At 54.2% G+C, this 16996-nt stretch overlaps 1 protein-coding gene across 1 annotated transcript in view; it reads left to right on the forward strand.

The window, feature by feature from the left end:
- Window positions 1–16996, forward strand: part of MYO1D (myosin ID) — a 145620-nt gene extending 128624 nt beyond the window's left edge. Inside the window, exon 22 of the mRNA XM_071728705.1 lies at window positions 14596–16996. Within this exon, the coding sequence (XP_071584806.1) occupies window positions 14596–14752 (157 nt within the window). The 3' untranslated portion in view covers window positions 14753–16996. The remainder of the gene's footprint in view (window positions 1–14595) is intronic.

Raw genomic sequence — 16996 nt, forward strand, 5'->3', positions numbered from 1 at the left:
TATGGGTATGGATATGGCAAGGCTACAGCCCTTGGGTGCCTCCAAGGAGCATCAGACAAAGCTTGGGAATGGTAGCAACAGGCACAGCCCTGTGGGGTGATCAGGATCCCTCAGACTCTGCAAACCTACAGCTGTGTTGTGCTGTGTCTTATTTTCAGACTGACTCCATTGTGGCAATTTTTCCATTTTGGCAACGTTTGGAGAAACTTTGTTGGGAGCAGCAGAGGCTTTGGGTGAGCAGGTCCCAGTCCAAAGGCACAGAGGGGGGATCATGGGGACATCGACAGTGGGACTGCCAGGAGGACCCTTGGCATCCCTTCCCATCCCTCTGGATCAGGGGGTGGGATGGGAAGAAACATTTGAAGGAAAAAGTCTGGCCCAGGAGGAGATAGGAAGAAGGTTGGATTCTTTTGCAGCTGAGAATGCAAACTGTGCCAGACAGTAATTAAAAGCATTTTCCTGTGCCTTAGTAACGTGGCTGTGCTGGAAAGCTGCATCCTGAGGCTGCAGGGGAACAGATCCCTGTTTATTCCAGGGGGATGGAGGGGACCCACAGCCACGCCACGGGTCAGGAGCTGTCACAGCTCCCCCCTCTCTCCCTCCCCTCCTCTCCCTTCACTCTCAGTCCTCTCCCACACCTTGCCCAGGCCTTGGGTGCTGCCCCTGAGAGCACTGGAAAGCCTGGCTGGGGGGATGGGAACAGCCTGGGAATTCCAGCAGGAGGTCACCAAATGGAGCAAGAGCCTGGCTGCCACCAGGGAGGTGGTGACAGAACAAGGGGCAATGGTTCAGAACTGAAAGAGGGGAAATTCAGATTAGATATTAGGAAAAAAATCCTCCCCATGAGGGCAGTGAGACACTGGGATAGGTTGCCCAGGGAGGTTGTTGATCCCCATCCCTGGAAGTGTTGAAGGCCCCAGGTTGGATGAAGCCCTGGGCTGGTGGGAGGGGTCCCTGCCCATGCTGGGAATGGATCCTGATGATCCTGAAGGTCCCTTCCAGCCCAAACCACTCTGGGATTCCCTGCCAGGGATTTGCCGTGGTTGCAGCTGATGGATCCCCAGATGTTTGCATCCACCTCGTGTTCCCCTCCCCCAGCAGAGCCCTGCCCTCCCCTGCCATGCAAATCCCAGGTTGTTGCAATGAAAATGCAAATGCCAAATGCAGTGGGCATCAGCCTGGCAGCATCCATTTCCCCTCCAAACTTCTCATTCCTACAAGCAAAAATCTCTTTTGTTTATGCACCTGTTTTTCATGCTGGCTTTGCCACAAGGAAGAGGATTTTTCGTGTGATCCGACGTGGGTTTTTTTCAGCTATTTCTGCAAATCCAAACTTCTTGTTGAATAAGTTAGGCAAAGGAAAAGCAGAAATAGGTCAGGTATTTAAATAAGACATAGCTGTCTCTCTTCCCAGCAAGTTGCCTTTTTTCCTGCCTATGTGAATTGCTCTAATGTTTCAGTGAATAAAGACAAGAGAACAAAGGGAAGCAGAAGTGCCAGCATTTTTATTCTGAGATTGCAGCTTCAGAGCCCTTTTCTTTGCAGAAGTGATACTGAGACCACTCTGGAACATCATGGCAAATGCTCCTGGAATAGCAAAAAACAAATAGGCTACCCAACCCCTTTAAATACACAAGATTCACTGAAATTCCTGCCTGTCATTTTGCTGTCACAGAAGAATATTGGTTTCCTGGTGTAGCCTAAAGTCCAGGTTCCAAGAAGCATCCTTAATGTCTTGTAGGGAAGGGTGAGCCCCTGATATTAAGGAAACACAATAAAAATCCAGTGCTCTTAGCAGTCATCTGGCTGGAAATGCAGAGCAATCAGCTGCCTCGGAGTGTTAGTCATGGGCTGGTCTTTTTCAGCTGAGTTCTTTGTTCTGGGGAGGGCCTGTGGCTGAGCCCAAGCTCCTGGCAGGTTGGATGTCACATTGGTTTAGACTGGTCTGACAGCTCCTGATCCTTGGAGAGGACATGAAGAGGCCAGAGTTAAATTCCTCTTTTTAATACCTGCCTGGTGCTCAGCTCGACTGCAGGGCCTTTGTTCCATGACTTTGAACTTCTGTGGTGGAAGGAAAATCCTTCTTACAACATCCACCTCCTCATTTGCTCTCCCAGGCCTCAGCCCTGATTCACTCCAAAGCTTTCAGCTGGCACAGGAACAAATTTCTGCCTGGAATGGGATTGGACCCCAGAGGTGTCACTGGGGTGATGCAGAGGGGATGGCACTGATAGTTCCTGTGGGCTTCCCACCATGGACCATCTGATGCTGCACCATTTGATTCTCTTTTCACAGTTTTAGAGGCAGAAGAAGCAACTTTTCCTTCTGTTTCCCTGTACATTCCAACCATCCTCTTCCTTCCTGAGGTTCCTGAAATCCCACCTTCCCTCCTTAATTTGGCTGCCTCCTGAGTGCTTCTGCAGTCACTCCTCTTGTCTTCTCTTTCCTCCAATCCAGCTTCTTCTTCATGACCAACCATCCCCATCTTTTGGCCACCCCGTGCTGGGATACAGAGGCCAAATTCTCTCGATATTAAAAAAAAAAAAAAAAAAAAAAAAAATAATAATAATAATAATAATAATAAGAATAATAAGAATAAGAATAAGAATAAGAATAAGAATAAGAATAAGAATAAGAATAAGAATAAGAATAAAAAGTCATTGTTGGGGAAGTTTGGTGTAGCTGAGGTGTGTCAGCCCCTGGTGTCCTGATCATCACAAACGTGTTCAGACATCATCCCTGAATCTCCCTTTGCCTCTGGGACTGCACAGCTCCTCTGAGAGCCCTCGGGGGTTCTTGGTGCCCTGAGCCCCCCCATGACCTGGGCTCTTGTTCCTGAGACCCCCCCAGCCTCTTCTCAGAGGCATTTTTCAGTAGCACCAATTCTTGTACCATATGCTCCTCAGCTTCCTGCTGATGTTCTCAGCATCCCTGGTATTGAAAGTCCCTTTTTGAGCCCTGGGTATTTGCTTTTCTCTTTGGGCTCCTCTGGAAGGCCCGGGGTGTGCTCCTGCCCTGGGAAAGGAGGGGGAAGTAGAAGTTGGTTAAAAAGCTCAAACCTGAACGTGATGATGGAGCAATCAGAGGTCTGTGCCCTGACTCACCCTGCCTTGTTGCTTCCTTCCCCTTCCCATCCATCATCTTCTGCCTGATGATTCTTCCCTGCTTTGTTCTGCAGGGTCTGACACATGTTTTAAGCTGCCCTTGCAGCTGGGAGGCACTGGGAGGTTCAGCTGGAGGAGAAAAGGTTCCAGGAAGACCTCAGAGCACCTTCCAGTGCCTGAAGGGGCTCCAGGAAAGCTGGGGAGGGACTTGGGACAAGGGCCTGGAGGGATGGGATGAGGGGGAAGGGTTTGCAGCTGCAAGAGGGGAGATGGAGAGGAGATCTTGGGCAGGAAGGGAGGGAGGGAGAAATCGTTTGGGGTGAGGGTGCTGAGCCCCTGGGTGCCCAGGTTGCCCCCAGAAGCTGTGGCTGCCCCATCCCTGGCAGTGTTGAAGGTTGGATGGGGCTTGGAGCCCCCTGGGCTGGTGGGAGGTGTCCCTGCCCATGGCAGGGGGGGCACTGGGGGGGCTTTAAGGTCTCTTCCAACCCAAACCAGTCTGAGATTCAGTGTTTCTGTGTTGTGCTGCCCAGAATGTCCCTGCTCCCACGTCCTTCCCCATCAAATGACACCCAAGGGGACAGCAGTGTAAAGCTGGGGGGTGGCCACATCTCTGTGTCCAAGCCACTCCTCTGCCTGTAGCAGGAGGTGTTTTCACCAGGAGCAGAGCTCAGTGATGCCCCCACATCAGGCTAAAAGCCTGTCAGGAACTGAAGGATGATTCAGCTCCAGAGCTAAAATGTCCCAGTGGGGACAGGGGGAGAGGAGGAGCAGCTGCTGGGAGGACCTGAGCACACCCCCCCTCCATGGAGAAAAATCCTGGGTTTAGCTTTCAGGAAGGAGCTGGGGGGTTGGGGGTTGGATGGCCCTGGTCCTGCCTGCCTGAATCGTTGAGGAAAATGCTCATGTGTGTCAGGAAAAGAACTGGGTGTGTGGGGAAATGCTCGTGTGTGTCACTGGGTGCCCGTGAAAATGTCACCTTAATATCAGGTGATGAAAATCTTGCTGCTCCCCCAGGGAGGGGAACAGAACAGAACCATTGCTGCTGTCCGAAAGAAAGGCTGCAGAGAATACAGCACAATAACACCCATTTTTTTTTTTTTTTTTTTTTTTAAAACTGCATTTTTCTGGGCCCTGAAGCTCAAGCTAATTTCTCTTTTTTTCTATTAGAAAAGGAGAAAAATCTGGGTTTTGGGATCAGATCTGGAAATAGAGGCAGGATTAAGCATGTGTGTTCCAGGGCAGAAGAGCCAAGGAAAGGAGATGTCCCCTGAGCAGGGTTACACCAGGTTTGAGGTTTAGGCTGGGGTCAGCTCTGCCTCACTCCCAGCTGGATCAGTCCAGGGCACCAGGAACCCAGTGGCAGCTTCACGTGGTGTCACCTCGTCCTGCACTAAAGTAGGTCATGGTGACCCTGCCTGAACGTCCCTGTGGCTGTGGGGAGCAAGACCCTGCCCAGGAAACTGAGAAAAACCCTTCAGAAAGGGGAATTTGTGCACCCTGAGGGTTCTTTGGGGTGCCCCCAGCAGCAGGTGTCAGAGCACCCAATGGGACCCCATCCTTGGCTGCTCTGCCCCCACCCCTGCTGGGCTGGCAGGAACCAAGCATCAGATGGGATGATGAATCTCCCGTTGCTATAGCAACCCAGCCCTGCTGCTCAGAGCATCCCTCCCCATCACCCCCTCCCCATGCGCATGCACAGGAGCTGCCACTGCCACTGTCACTGTCACTGTCACTGTCACTGTCACCAGCCCTTCCCAGGGGACTGGGTGACCCATCCTGAAGCCACCCCATGGTGCTGAGCACCCCCTTACCCACCAGCTCAGCTTCCAGGAGCTCAGCAGTGTGGTGTGCAGGACCCTGGGGACAGTGACAATGACAGCCACGTCCTTGGCAGGGACATCACAGTGAGGAGTTCCCAAACCAGAGCCTTCAGAGCCCTGGGTGGGATGTGGTGGTGGATCCTGGAGAGATGCACGGCCTGGATCTGAGGAAGAAGTTGTTCAGCAGGAGGGTGCTGAGCCTCTGGAACAGATTGCCCAGAGAAGCTGTGGCTGCCCCCTCCCTGGAGGTGTTCAGGGCCAGGTTGGATGAGGCTCTGAGCAGCCTGGGCTGGATGAGGGGGGGCATGGCAGGGGGATGGAGGGGATGAGCTCTGAGCTCCCTCCCAACCTCACCCACTCCATGATTCCCTGATCCTGGTGTCCCTGGCTCCTTTGGGTGGTGCTGGCAGCAGCCCAGTTTCTGCTTTGCCATGGCAACGTCCTCTCCCAGTCACCTGAAGTGGCCTCCTGGCAGCTTTGCTGGCACAGATTGATTGCAAAAAAGTGGTAAGAAGAATCAAAAGGAGAGGACTTCAAAAACGTGCACACTTGTGATGGTTTAATGATAAGTTCAGATGATCTCTCTGAACCTTGCTGGCAGATTCCCCCAGTTTGTGACTCTGGGACTCTGATGGAGTCCAAAAAGATCATGAATTTAACTCACAGCCCTGCACCCACCAGCAGGGAAGGTGGAGATTCTCACCTCTTGGGAGGGTTCAAGGATCTGTCTCTCTGGCCACCAACCTCCAACCCAGTCCCCCCACCACCAACTTCAGCTGCTGCTTGGGAGTAGAAAATTGTTTCCCCCTTCTAAATCTGGGTGAGAAATTATGGGATAATCCCACCCTTGCTGTCCTCACCATCAGCTCCCTGCATCTCACATTCTCTCAGGAGGTAATTACATACAGCCCAGATGACTGAAAGGTCCCAGACTCCCATTGCAGTAGTTTTATTTTTCCAAATTTCTGCCTCAAACTTCAAAAAATTCACCCAGCACAATTTGATCAAAGTCTGCTGACCAGACCCAGAGCATCCTTCCAGTGGGGACCCCAGCAAATGCAGGTTTGGTGAATTCAGCCAGGAAGAGGACAAGGACCTGAGCAGGTTAAAAAAAAAAAACATAAGGAAAGATTTTTGCTGCTTCTGAACCTGCCCGGGAATCAAGGCCCAGGATGTCCTGAACGGGCAGCAAGTCTGTGCTCATCTTCCTAAGTGCTCTTCTTTTATTTATGTGCTGGTGCATTTCTAATGCAGGATTCTTGGCATAAACCCTGCCTGAGCCTCTCTGCTGCTTTTGCTCTGTCTGCAGCCAAGGACTTTGAATCATATTTTTGGCCTCGTGGTTTTTATGAAATATGCAACATCCAGTGTCTTGTGGCCACGTTTGCTCTTGCTCCAGCAGAAAGCAGGATGAGTCCCCTCTCTGAAAAGCTTTGCCAAGCCTCAGAATAGCTGAGAAAATGTGACTAATGGGAGATGCATAAACCAGAGAAGGAGCTGGAGGTTACGTATGGGTGCTGCACCCTGGGAAAGCTCTTGGTGATGAGAACTGGGTCAGTGTGAGTGGGTGAAGGCAAATGGCATGGAAACCCAGACTGGTTTGGGTTGGAAGGGACCTCAAAGCCCCCCCAGTGCCCCCCCTGCCATGGGCAGAGACACCTCCCACCAGCCCAGGGGGCTCCAAGCCCCATCCAACCTTCAACACTGCCAGGGATGGGGCAGCCACAGCTTCTGGGGGCAACCTGGGCACCCAGGGGCTCAGCACCCTCACCCCAAACAATTTCTCCCTCCCTCCCTCCCTCCCAAGATCTCCTCTCCATCTCCCCTCTCCCAGCTGCAAACCCTTCCCCCTCATCCCATCCCTCCAGGCCCTTGTCCCAAGTCCCTCCCCAGCTTTCCTGGAGCCCCTTCAGGCACTGGAAGGTGCTCTGAGGTCTCCCCATGGGATCCTTCTCTTCTCCATCTGAACACCCCCAACTCTCTCCCCCTGGCTCCAGAGCTGCTCCAGCCCTCCCAGCAGCTCCAGGGCCTCCTCTGGAATGGCTCCAGCAGCTCCGTGTCCTTCTGCTGATGGGGACCCCAGAGAATCCCCTCCCTCACCCTGTTGGTCACGTTGAAGCCCTGGACATAATTGGGCTCTAGAAAAGGTGGGAAAGATCTGAGGGAGAAATCCTTTGGGGTGAGGGTGCTGAGCCCCTGGGTGCCCAGGTTGCCCCCAGAAGCTGTGGCTGCCCCATCCCTGGCAGTGTTGAAGGTTGGATGGGGCTTGGAGCCCCCTGGGCTGGTGGGAGGTGTCCCTGCCCATGGCAGGGGGGGCACTGGGGGGGGGCTTTGAGGTCCCTTCCAACCCAAACCAGTCTGGGATTCTGTGGAACCTCCCCTCACCCCACATTCCTTAGGAAGGAGAAGGTGGAGGAGCAGCCCCAGCCCCAGCCCCTGGGGATCCTTCTCTGCCCACACGCACGTAAAAGGTTTTGCTGGAAGAGACAGAAAGCTCTCACACCTCACTGGAAAACTCTGACTGGCCAGGATGGGTTCAGAAATGCAGAAATTACCAAACCAGTGCAGAAACCACAACTCTCTGGTGCTGCTCAGGGCCCGTCTGACCTCGGGTTCAAGAAGGAACAAACACATTTTAAGAAGGAAAAAGCCAGAGTTTTAATGGGTGAGGTTCACACCTCAGCTCGAGGGGAAGGAATAGCCCTGGATCTGCCTCAGACAGATGATGAAAAGAGCACATCTGTGTCGGGGCAGCTGCTGTCCTGGGAGGAAAGTGGCTTTTATGGTTGAGACATGAATCAAGGGCTCTGTCTGGGTGCAGCAGGCAGACGCCAGCAGGCAGGGTATTAATAGCTGACTTTGCTTTCCCCTGCTATGTGATATTGGACACATGCAAGGGATTTTTTTCACTGGGAATCTACAGATATGAACACAGCTTTTTTCTCATTGAAAGGGCAAAAATAATGCTGCTGATGCAGCCTCCAGCACGGTGCTGGGATGGGCAGCAGTGGCAGCTCCCTGGTTTGCAGGAGAGAATAAAAATCTGAGCTGCAGAGAGCAGGGAACCTGGGGCAGGGCTGAGCCCAGAGGGACTGGAAGCCACTTTCAAAGTGGAATGGTTGAGTTCTGCAAGGAATGATGCAGGGCTTGCAGTTTGGAGCAAATAATGGTCTTTCTCATGCAGATCAAAAAAAAAAAAAAAAAATTGCTTTTGGAAAGCCACTTCTTGGAGCTTCTGAGGAAGTTTGTCCGAGCACAAACCACATGGGATAAAAGCAGGTTAGAAAGAAGCCCTAAACATTTAGTGGCTTTGGAGACTGAAAACAGAATTCACCGTGTCAGTCATCACTTGGCTGTGATAACTTGGAAATATCAGACAGTGAGCAAGGACCCACCAGAGCCTCGTGTGGCTCAGTGACCTTTCCTGGCATTAAAATGCCTGGAGAACTTGTTCTGACCTTCCACTATGGAAATTTGCCTTTTGATCCTGCTTTGAGGTCTCCTTTAGTCACACCTGTCTTCTCTGCAGCCTCTTTTCCATAGCTTTGATCCGTTTTCATGGCTCATTCCCCCCAAGCCCACCCGGGAGCCCCCCCTCCTCCCCTCCCACCCGTGTGACTGCATCACGAGTGACTCTTGGCCAACACATCCTCTGCCTCCCACTTCTGCTCTGTGAGACCTCAGAGAGGGTTTCACAAGGCAGGTTGTGAAAACCTGGTGTGGTTTGGGATGCTGGTCATGCAGCACGGAACCCACCCGAGCTCCATCCCCAGCTCATCCTCTGGAGCAATGGGCAGAGAGGGCACTTCCAGGAAAACTTCAGACAAGGACTTGGAGGGATGGGATGAGGAGGAAGGGTTTCAAGAGGGGAGATGGAGAAATCCTTTGGGGTGAGGGTGCTGAGCCCCTGGGTGCCCAGGTTGCCCCCAGAAGCTGTGGCTGCCCCATCCCTGGCAGTGTTGAAGGTTGGATGGGGCTTGGAGCCCCCTGGGCTGGTGGGAGGTGTCCCTGCCCATGGCAGGGGTGGCACTGGGGGGGCTTTGAGGTCCCTCCCAACCCAAACCAGTCTGGGACTCGATGATTCTGTGATTTGCACCCAAAAGTGGGTCCTGGTTCATCCCCTCCCTGGGGTAACCAAAGCCATGGGATGGGGCACTGCCAGCTGCAGCCTCAGGGCTGCACCCCGAGGGGTGGTTGGATGGAGGGGGATTCCCTCTGGCCACACTAATTCCATCCAGCAGCCAAGGAGGCCAAGAAGACCTTAAATTGCAGTCCTGGGTACTCAGAGTAGCAAATCATTGCTTTTACCTTCCTGGAGCTATGTGAGCCAGGGTGCTTCAGTAAGAGCTGGGTGGGAAAAGGTGACAACAGAGCAGAGAGGGATGGAGCATGCCCAGGAGCCATGAAGGAGATGCTGTCCAAACCAGCTGAGTCTTCCTTAGGGAAATGTGTGATCCAAGTGTGCAAATGTCTTCTGGAAACAGGACCTGGTGCTTTGAAGCTGCGCAGACTTCAAACCTTACATGCAGGGAGCAGGAAAGATGAAGCCTGGCAGCCAGCAGGCTCTGGGTGCTTGCAGCAGGACCTCTCTAGCCTGGAATGAAAGATCCAGCTGGGATGGTTGTCCCTGGATGCTCAGGGATGGAGCCTGGAGCAGGGGATGCCCAGGCAAGGATGGGGTGGATGGTGCTGGGGATGCTCTCCAACATTGAGCTTTGCTCCTCAAGAGGTTACAGCCATGATGATAGAAATGCTTGTGAGGTTTGGGTGCAGGTTTCCCACTTGTACGTGTTGAGAAGCTCCATATTTCTATTTTTTAATCTGTTAGAATCATAGAATCATTTGGGTTGGAAAAGACCTTTAGGACCATCCAGTCCAACCCTTCCCCCAGTACTGCCAAATCCATGGCCCTCATCCCCACATCTCCAGGGCTTTGAAACCCTTCCAGGGATGATGGGGACTCTGCCCCTGTTTTGGGGTTAATTTTCACAGGCAGAACTATAGCTTTTCTTCCAAGCCCAGATATCCCTGGTATCATTGTCCTGCAAGCTGCAGAACCCCACGAGTGCTCAGAGGAGATAGATCCCCCACCCCTCCCCTCCCAAACCCACCTCCTGTTCAGCCTGCCAGCCTCAACCCTGCCCCAGAAGACTCTTATCTCTCCCCCAAATGGCACCTGTAGGAACCCTGATACCTAAATGTTGATTATCTGTGTTGGAGCCAAGGGCATTTCAGACCTGGCTCAGTTCTTGTCCCCTCTCTGCCACCCCACAGCCTGGCACCAGCCACTCACACAGACCCTGAAAAACTCTCTGAAGCCTGAAAATCCAAAGCTTCCCAGTTTCTCTCTCCAGCTGTTGTTGGGAAGCAGAACCTCCAGAGCTGCCCCTTTTCTTTACACCCCTCCACTTTTCCTCTCCCCTCCTCATGTATTTTTTGTCCATGCAGCTAAAGCTGCTGCTTTGCCTTGTTCCCAGCTCCCTCAGCCTCTCCCCACAGTTCTCCAGACCCTTCCCCAGCTCCATTCCCTTCTCTGGACACTCTCCATCCCCTCAATGTCCTTCTGATTGTGAGGAGCCCAGAACTGACCCCAGGATCAGGCACAGGGGATGCTCCCTGCCCCAGGGCTGTGTGAGCCCTGCCCAGAGCCAGGCTGCACCTCTCAGCCTGGGAAATCTGCTTAAACTTCCCATCCTCCCATCTCCCCAGCCCCAGGGGGATGGGGCTGTGTCCCCAGGACACCCCACACCAATGTCCCAATGTCCCAGGGTCTCTGCAGCCCTTGGGGTTCCCTGGTGGAAGCACCCATGGGTGCTCTGCTGAGTTTTCATTCCTCATCCCAAGTCATCTGGGTTGGCTCTTAAACATCTCATATGTTCAGCAAGGGTTTCCCAACACGCTGCTGTCAGTTCCTGGTCTTTGCTGAAGCTCTCTCTGATCTTTCTCCACTCCTTCCCTTCACTGTTTTGCTTCCCACCACTTTTTGGTGCCACTGATGCTGTTGTGCTCTCACCAGTGCTGACAGATGGCTGTGCCCATTTCTGCACTACTTGGCTTGTGTTTCCCCTGAGGTCCTGGATCAAATGCTCAGTCAGAACTCCAATATTTCATGGGCCAGCAGTCTGCTTCCACTCCGAGTCCTCTCTCCTCTCTTGGTTTCCCTTTTCCCGGTGGTTACCAAATTCCTGATCAGCTCTCCCTCTGGTTCTGGCCACGTTTTCACCCCGGGATGTGGCTCCCCTGTACACATGGACTCTGCTCATCCCATGCTCAGGGGGGCACAGGGTGGCACCTGGAGATGTCACCTTGGTAGCTGCCATCAGGTGCTCAGCAGAGGAATGAGGGGAGCTGAAGGAGGCTCTGATGGATTGGGTCAGATCACAGAATCACAGAAGGTTTGGGTTGGAAGGGACCTTAAAGATCATCCACTTCCAACCCCCCTGCAGGGGCTGGAACAGAGGGAGATGGAGAAGTCCCCAGGTCCTGCAGTGCTCACTGAGCCATGAAAGCCAAAGAGCAGCCCCAGCCCAGGCAGGTGAATCCAGCTGGGATCCATGGATTCTTCCATCACCTCCTTCCAACTCCTAATGCTCTGATTCTGTTTGTGAGGAGCTTTTGATTCCTGTCTTGACTTTCACGTGGCTCAGGGTAATTACAGTCACTTTGAATCATGTTTCCCAGGGGAGAGGGGGATGTTTGGACACGTAGTGCAGTGTGATGCCTCAATCCCACTTTTTGGGGTTTTCCCAGAAGAGCTTTGGGATGCAGTCCCTGTGGGCAGTCAGGGCTCAGCTGCAAGAGGGGAGATGGAGAGGAGATCCTGGGGAGGGAGGGAGAAATCCTTTGGGGTGAGGGTGCTGAGCCCCTGGGTGCCCAGGTTGCCCCCAGAAGCTGTGGCTGCCCCATCCCTGGCAGTGTTGAAGGTTGGATGGGGCTTGGAGCCCCCTGGGCTGGGGGAGGTGTCCCTGCCCATGGCAGGGGTGGCACTGGGTGATTTTTAACCCAAACCTGGGTTTCAGTGCCTGATGAAAGGAGAAGGGGTGGTGTGTGCAATTATCCTTGATCCAGACACTTGGAGCTAAACCTGCTGTCCCAGCACGTGGTGGTGGGAATCTCCAAGAGGCTCCTCTGCATATGTGGCTTGTTCTGCTAAGACAGGGTAAAAATAGCAAAGTAAGCAGGGATTTGAGCCTCAGCTCGCTGAGGCAAGAGTAAATAAGAATTAAATACCTGGAACAACTTGAGGGCTTTGCCTGGTGCTACCCTGCAGTACCCCCCAGCCAAGCTGCTCTTGGCCTTTAGGGGAGCTGTGGACTTCTTAATTATTTGGAAGTAGCATAAAATGGTGGCTGAGGGGATGTGATACCCCTTGAATAGGCTGAACCAAGTGAAAACAAAGCCTGTGCTGGGCTTGGGCTGTGTCAGTGAAAATTCTGTATCAGCTCAAGCAAGGAAGGACCCCTGGGTGTGCAGAGCATCCAGGGGGTGGTGGTGGAGTCGATGCTGCTGAGCCTTTACAGCACTTGATATTGCACTGAGGAGTGCTGGGAACTTGGGAACTTAAGTGTCAGCGAGGTCACAGGAGAATTTTCCCAAAGGTCAAGCCCTGGGATTTCTCTTCCCACTTGTCCAGGCTGCTGGGGGCTCAGGGGGACACATCTGGTGCTGATCTTTCTTCTCTTTGCTGGTCCAAGGGGTCCACGGATGGAGCTGCAGGGCCAGGCCAGGGGAGCAGCTCCAGTGTTAATGACAGAGCTCCAGTTCTGGGGTCCCCATCAGCAGAAGGACACGGAGCTGCTGGAGCCATCCCAGAGGAGGCCCTGGAGCTGCTGGGAGGGCTGGAGCAGCTCTGGAGCCAGGGGGAGAGAGTTGGGGGTGTTCAGATGAAGAGAAGGATCCCATGGGGAGACCTTAGAGCACCTTCCAGTGCCTGAAGGGGCTCCAGGAAAGCTGGGGAGGGACTTGGGACAAGGGCCTGGAGGGATGGGATGAGGGGGAAGGGTTTGCAGCTGGGAGAGGGGAGATGGAGAGGAGATCTTGGGCAGGGAGGGAGGGAGGGAGAAATCGTTTGGGGTGAGGGTGCTGAGCCCCTGGGTGCCCAGGTTGCCCCCAGAAGCTGTGGCTGCCCCATCCCTGGCAGTGCTGAAGGTTGGATGGGGTTTGGAGCACCCTGATCAAGAGGTCCCTCTTCACTGCAGCAGAGTGGCCTGGGTGACCTTTAAAGGTCCCTTCCAACCCATCCCTTTCTGTGATGCACAGTGGTGGCTTTTATGTCCTTTAGCCTGGGGCCATCCAAGCTTGGGCAGAGCAGAGGTGGATGGCCACGTGTCCTGGTGTCCCCCTGGCAGTGACCCAGACAGCCCAGGAAAAAACAGTCGGGTGGCAGAACCTCCTGATACCACTCCTGAAAGTCATCTTTAGCACCAGAGTTGGGTTAAAGGGTTAAAAAGCTGGGGGATGGTTTGCAGTTTGCAGACACAGCTTTGTCCCAGTGCCTGTGCCCAGCCAGTCCCTGTCCTTGTTCCTGCTTGGTCTGTCTGCCTGTCTGCCTGTCTGTCTGCCTGGAGAGGGAATTAAACACGAGCCCTACCTGTGCTTCTTGTAGCTATTTCATGCTGTACTTTTAATCTCTGAGCTCAGCACAAGGGGTGGCATCATCCCTGTTCTAATTAGAGAGTCGGGAGTCACCGGGCAAGCAGGGCCAGACCTGGCTGCAGATCCTGGAGCCTTTTGCAACCCAGCTCTGCCCAGGAAATTCTGTTCCCCCCCTGGCACTAATCCTGATGCTGAAGTCCCTGGGTGCACATCTCCCTGGATGCACACTCCCCTGCTCCATGTCCCTCTGGGTGTCCTTGGGTTCATGTGCCCCTTGGGTTCACATCTCCCTGGGCCCCTGTCCCCCTGGGTCCACATCCCCCTTGGGTGCACATCTCCCCCCTCGGGTCCCTGTTCCCTGTGTGCACATCCCAGTGGGTCCCTGTACCCCCTAGGTGGGCTTCCCCCTGGGTGTACATCCCACCTCAGCCCATGTCCCCCTGGGGTGCCCATCCCCCTGGGTCCGTGTCCCACTGGGAGCACATCCCCTTGGATGCTCATTCCTTTGGGTGCACGTCCCCCTCGGTCTCCCCTGGGTCTCCCCTGGGTCCACATTCCCCTTTGGGTTCCTGTCACCCTTGGGTTCACATCTCCCGTGTCCCTCTTCATGCCCCTCCCCTTGGGTGCACATCTTGGGTGCCCATCCCCCTGCTCCGTGTCCCCCCTTGCTCCTCAGCTCCCAATGTCCCTGGGTGGGAGAGAGACCACGATGTGGAGGTGCAGGGCTCTGCCTCAGACCCTCAGCTCTGCCCCACTCCCAGTCCCAGCTCTGCCCCAGCCCCAGCTCTGTCCCTTTCCCAGTCCCAGTCCCAGCTCTGCCACAGTCCCAGTCACAGTTCCAGTCACAGTCCCAGCTCTGCCCCAGTCCCAGTCCCAGTCCCAGCTCTGCCCCAGTCACAGTCACAGTCCCAGCTCTGTCCCGCTCCCAGTCCCAGCTCTGCCCCTGTCCCAGCTCTGTCCCGTTCCCAGTCCCGCTCCCATTCCCATTCCCATTCTCATTCCCATTCCCAGTCCCAGCTCTGCCCCATCCCCGTCTCTGGGCGGTCCTGACCCTGTCCCCTCCCTCTCTGCCGCAGGGAGAAGCGGTCCCTGCAGGTCAGTGTCACCAACCCGGTTCAGTGCAGCCTGCACGGCCGCAGGTGCACGGTCTCGGTGGAGACGCGGCTCGATCAGCCCCATCCGGATTTCACCAAGCACCGCTCCGGATTCGTGCTCTGCGTGCCGGGAAACTGAGGCAGCCCGGAGGGGACACTGCAGGAGGATGGATGGATGGATGGATGGATGGATGGATGGATGGATGGATGGATGGATGGATGGATGGACCCGGGCTTCTCCATCGCCCTCCCCATGCCTTGGACTTCTCCAGATGCTCAGCTGTGACTTGGAAAGCTCCCAGAGCTTGAGCTTTAGCAGCCCCCAAATTCAGGAGAGGGCTTAAAATAGCCAATGACCTGGATCCATCTTCCAAAACAGGCCAAAATATCAGGAAAGTGCTTCTGGATTTGTGCAAAAAAAAGCATTTTTAGGTACTTACACCCTTCCCCACGTTGATTTTCTGAACCCTCTCCACGATTCCCTTCTGTGTTTTCAGTTTTTGTGTGTGTGTCATTTTTTTGCAATATTCTTCAACCTCCACTGGAGGAACCAAAGATACCTGGCTCAGGGAGCCTGGTCCTGTAAGAACAAATCCTGATGGAGCCAGAGCCAGGTTTGGAAGGAGGGTTCACCCCAGGGGGACACTCCGTGCTCTTCCAGCCCCAGCAGTGCCCAGGCTGTGCTGGGTCATGGACACCTCTGGACTTGCCTGGAGCTCATGAACCCATCCCAGCACCATGGCTGGAGTCAGCAAAAAGGGAGAGTGGGATTCAGAGTGCAGAGGTTTGTTGGGGTTTTTTTCAAGCCTGCGTTGCTTTTGCCTTCATTCCCCACTCAGGTGATCTGAAACCCAGTGGGGTTCATTCCAACCCAGTGGCCTTGTTGAATTTTAAGCTGCTCCATGTGGTTTGGTGTTGGGGTCAGGGATGAGGATCTGGGGGGGCTGGAGGAGCCACTGGTGGGGGCTCAGCCTGGAAACCCGTGGAGCTTGGCCCAGCTCCCTCGCTTTGCACTATTGACCATGACCCCATCCACACCCAACCCCCAAAACCCCCCTGGCTCTTCCCTCCAAAGCCTTTTCCCAGGTCCTGCCAGCGCTGGGTGTCACTGGCTCACACCACCCCCCAGGGGTTGCTGAAGCAGCTCTTTTATTGCTGCTGCTTTGGGGCTGGAGCCCAAGGGGCTGCTGGGTTTGTGGGTTCTGAGTCCTGGCACTGCTGGTCAGGCCAGGAGGTCCCAACCTGTTGGACATGGGGAGTCTGGGGGTGTCCCCACCTTGGGGGTGTCCCCACCTTGGGGGTGTCCCCACCTGTCCCCAGCCCCACTGGCCAAGAGGGAGCAGGGGGTTAACTGGGTGCTGGGGGAGGGGAGGCCTGGAGGAGGGGATTCCCCCAGCACCCAGGGAAGGGTCCCCATGCTGTGGGGACACCAAGCCTGGGGCAAGGGGACCTGGAGACAGAGACACTGCAGCTCTGCAGGGCATTGGGACAGTCACCCCCTGGTGTGCTCTGCCAGGGGACCCAAAACAGAGCTCCCCCCCCAGCACATCCCCCCAACATCCCAGCAGCTCCGGGGTGCCCAGGGGGTCCCTGCCCCGAGGAAGAAGCTTCAGGTCCCCCGCTGGGGCCATGGGGAGGTGACACCCCACCCGGGAGGTGACAGCTCCTGCCCTTGCCAAGCACACACAGGGGGGGACCACCCAGGACCCTCCAGCTCCTCCTTGGCTCCCGTGGCTGCTCAGGAGGGACAAAGCCACCACCAGGGCTGGGGGACACTCCAGGTCCTGGCTGCAGCCTCCTGGGGAAGCACCCGGAGGAAAATCCTCGTCCTGCCCCTGCCTTCCCCTTTGCACTTCTGGCTTTTGGGACCTGCTACTCCCGACGTTCCCCTCCCTCCAGGAACTCTAACCCGTAGGCAAGGTAGTGGCAGGAGATTTAATCAGCACTTTTATACATTTTTTTTTTTCTCCCTCCAATGAAATGGTTGCAGCAAATCAGGACAGACGGCGAGAAAGAAATCACAGGCTTAGGAAATTTCTGATGCTAGGAGATGGCAAGATTGTAAGTGATGAAATGTGTCTTTATAAAATATATTCTCTGTTCCTGCTCTGGTTTTATATATATATATATATATAAAAATATATAAAATATATATATTCCTGTTTTTTTCCCATAAATTAACTATTTCCAAATCAAACTGAATCTCCATTTTCAGCCTGGGGTGATAATGCAATGAACCTTGGTTTTGTTTTTTTTTAATCGCTGATGTTTTAATGTGTAAAAGAGCATAACAAAAACCAAAAAAGCAAACCTACTATAATGGACCTGGGATTTTGTTTACATAATTCACTGTAATAAATAAATAAATAAATAAAGAAAGAAA

The sequence above is a fragment of the Heliangelus exortis genome, chromosome 29 (assembly GCF_036169615.1).
Source record: "Heliangelus exortis chromosome 29, bHelExo1.hap1, whole genome shotgun sequence".
Classification (NCBI taxonomy): Eukaryota; Metazoa; Chordata; class Aves; order Apodiformes; family Trochilidae; genus Heliangelus; species Heliangelus exortis.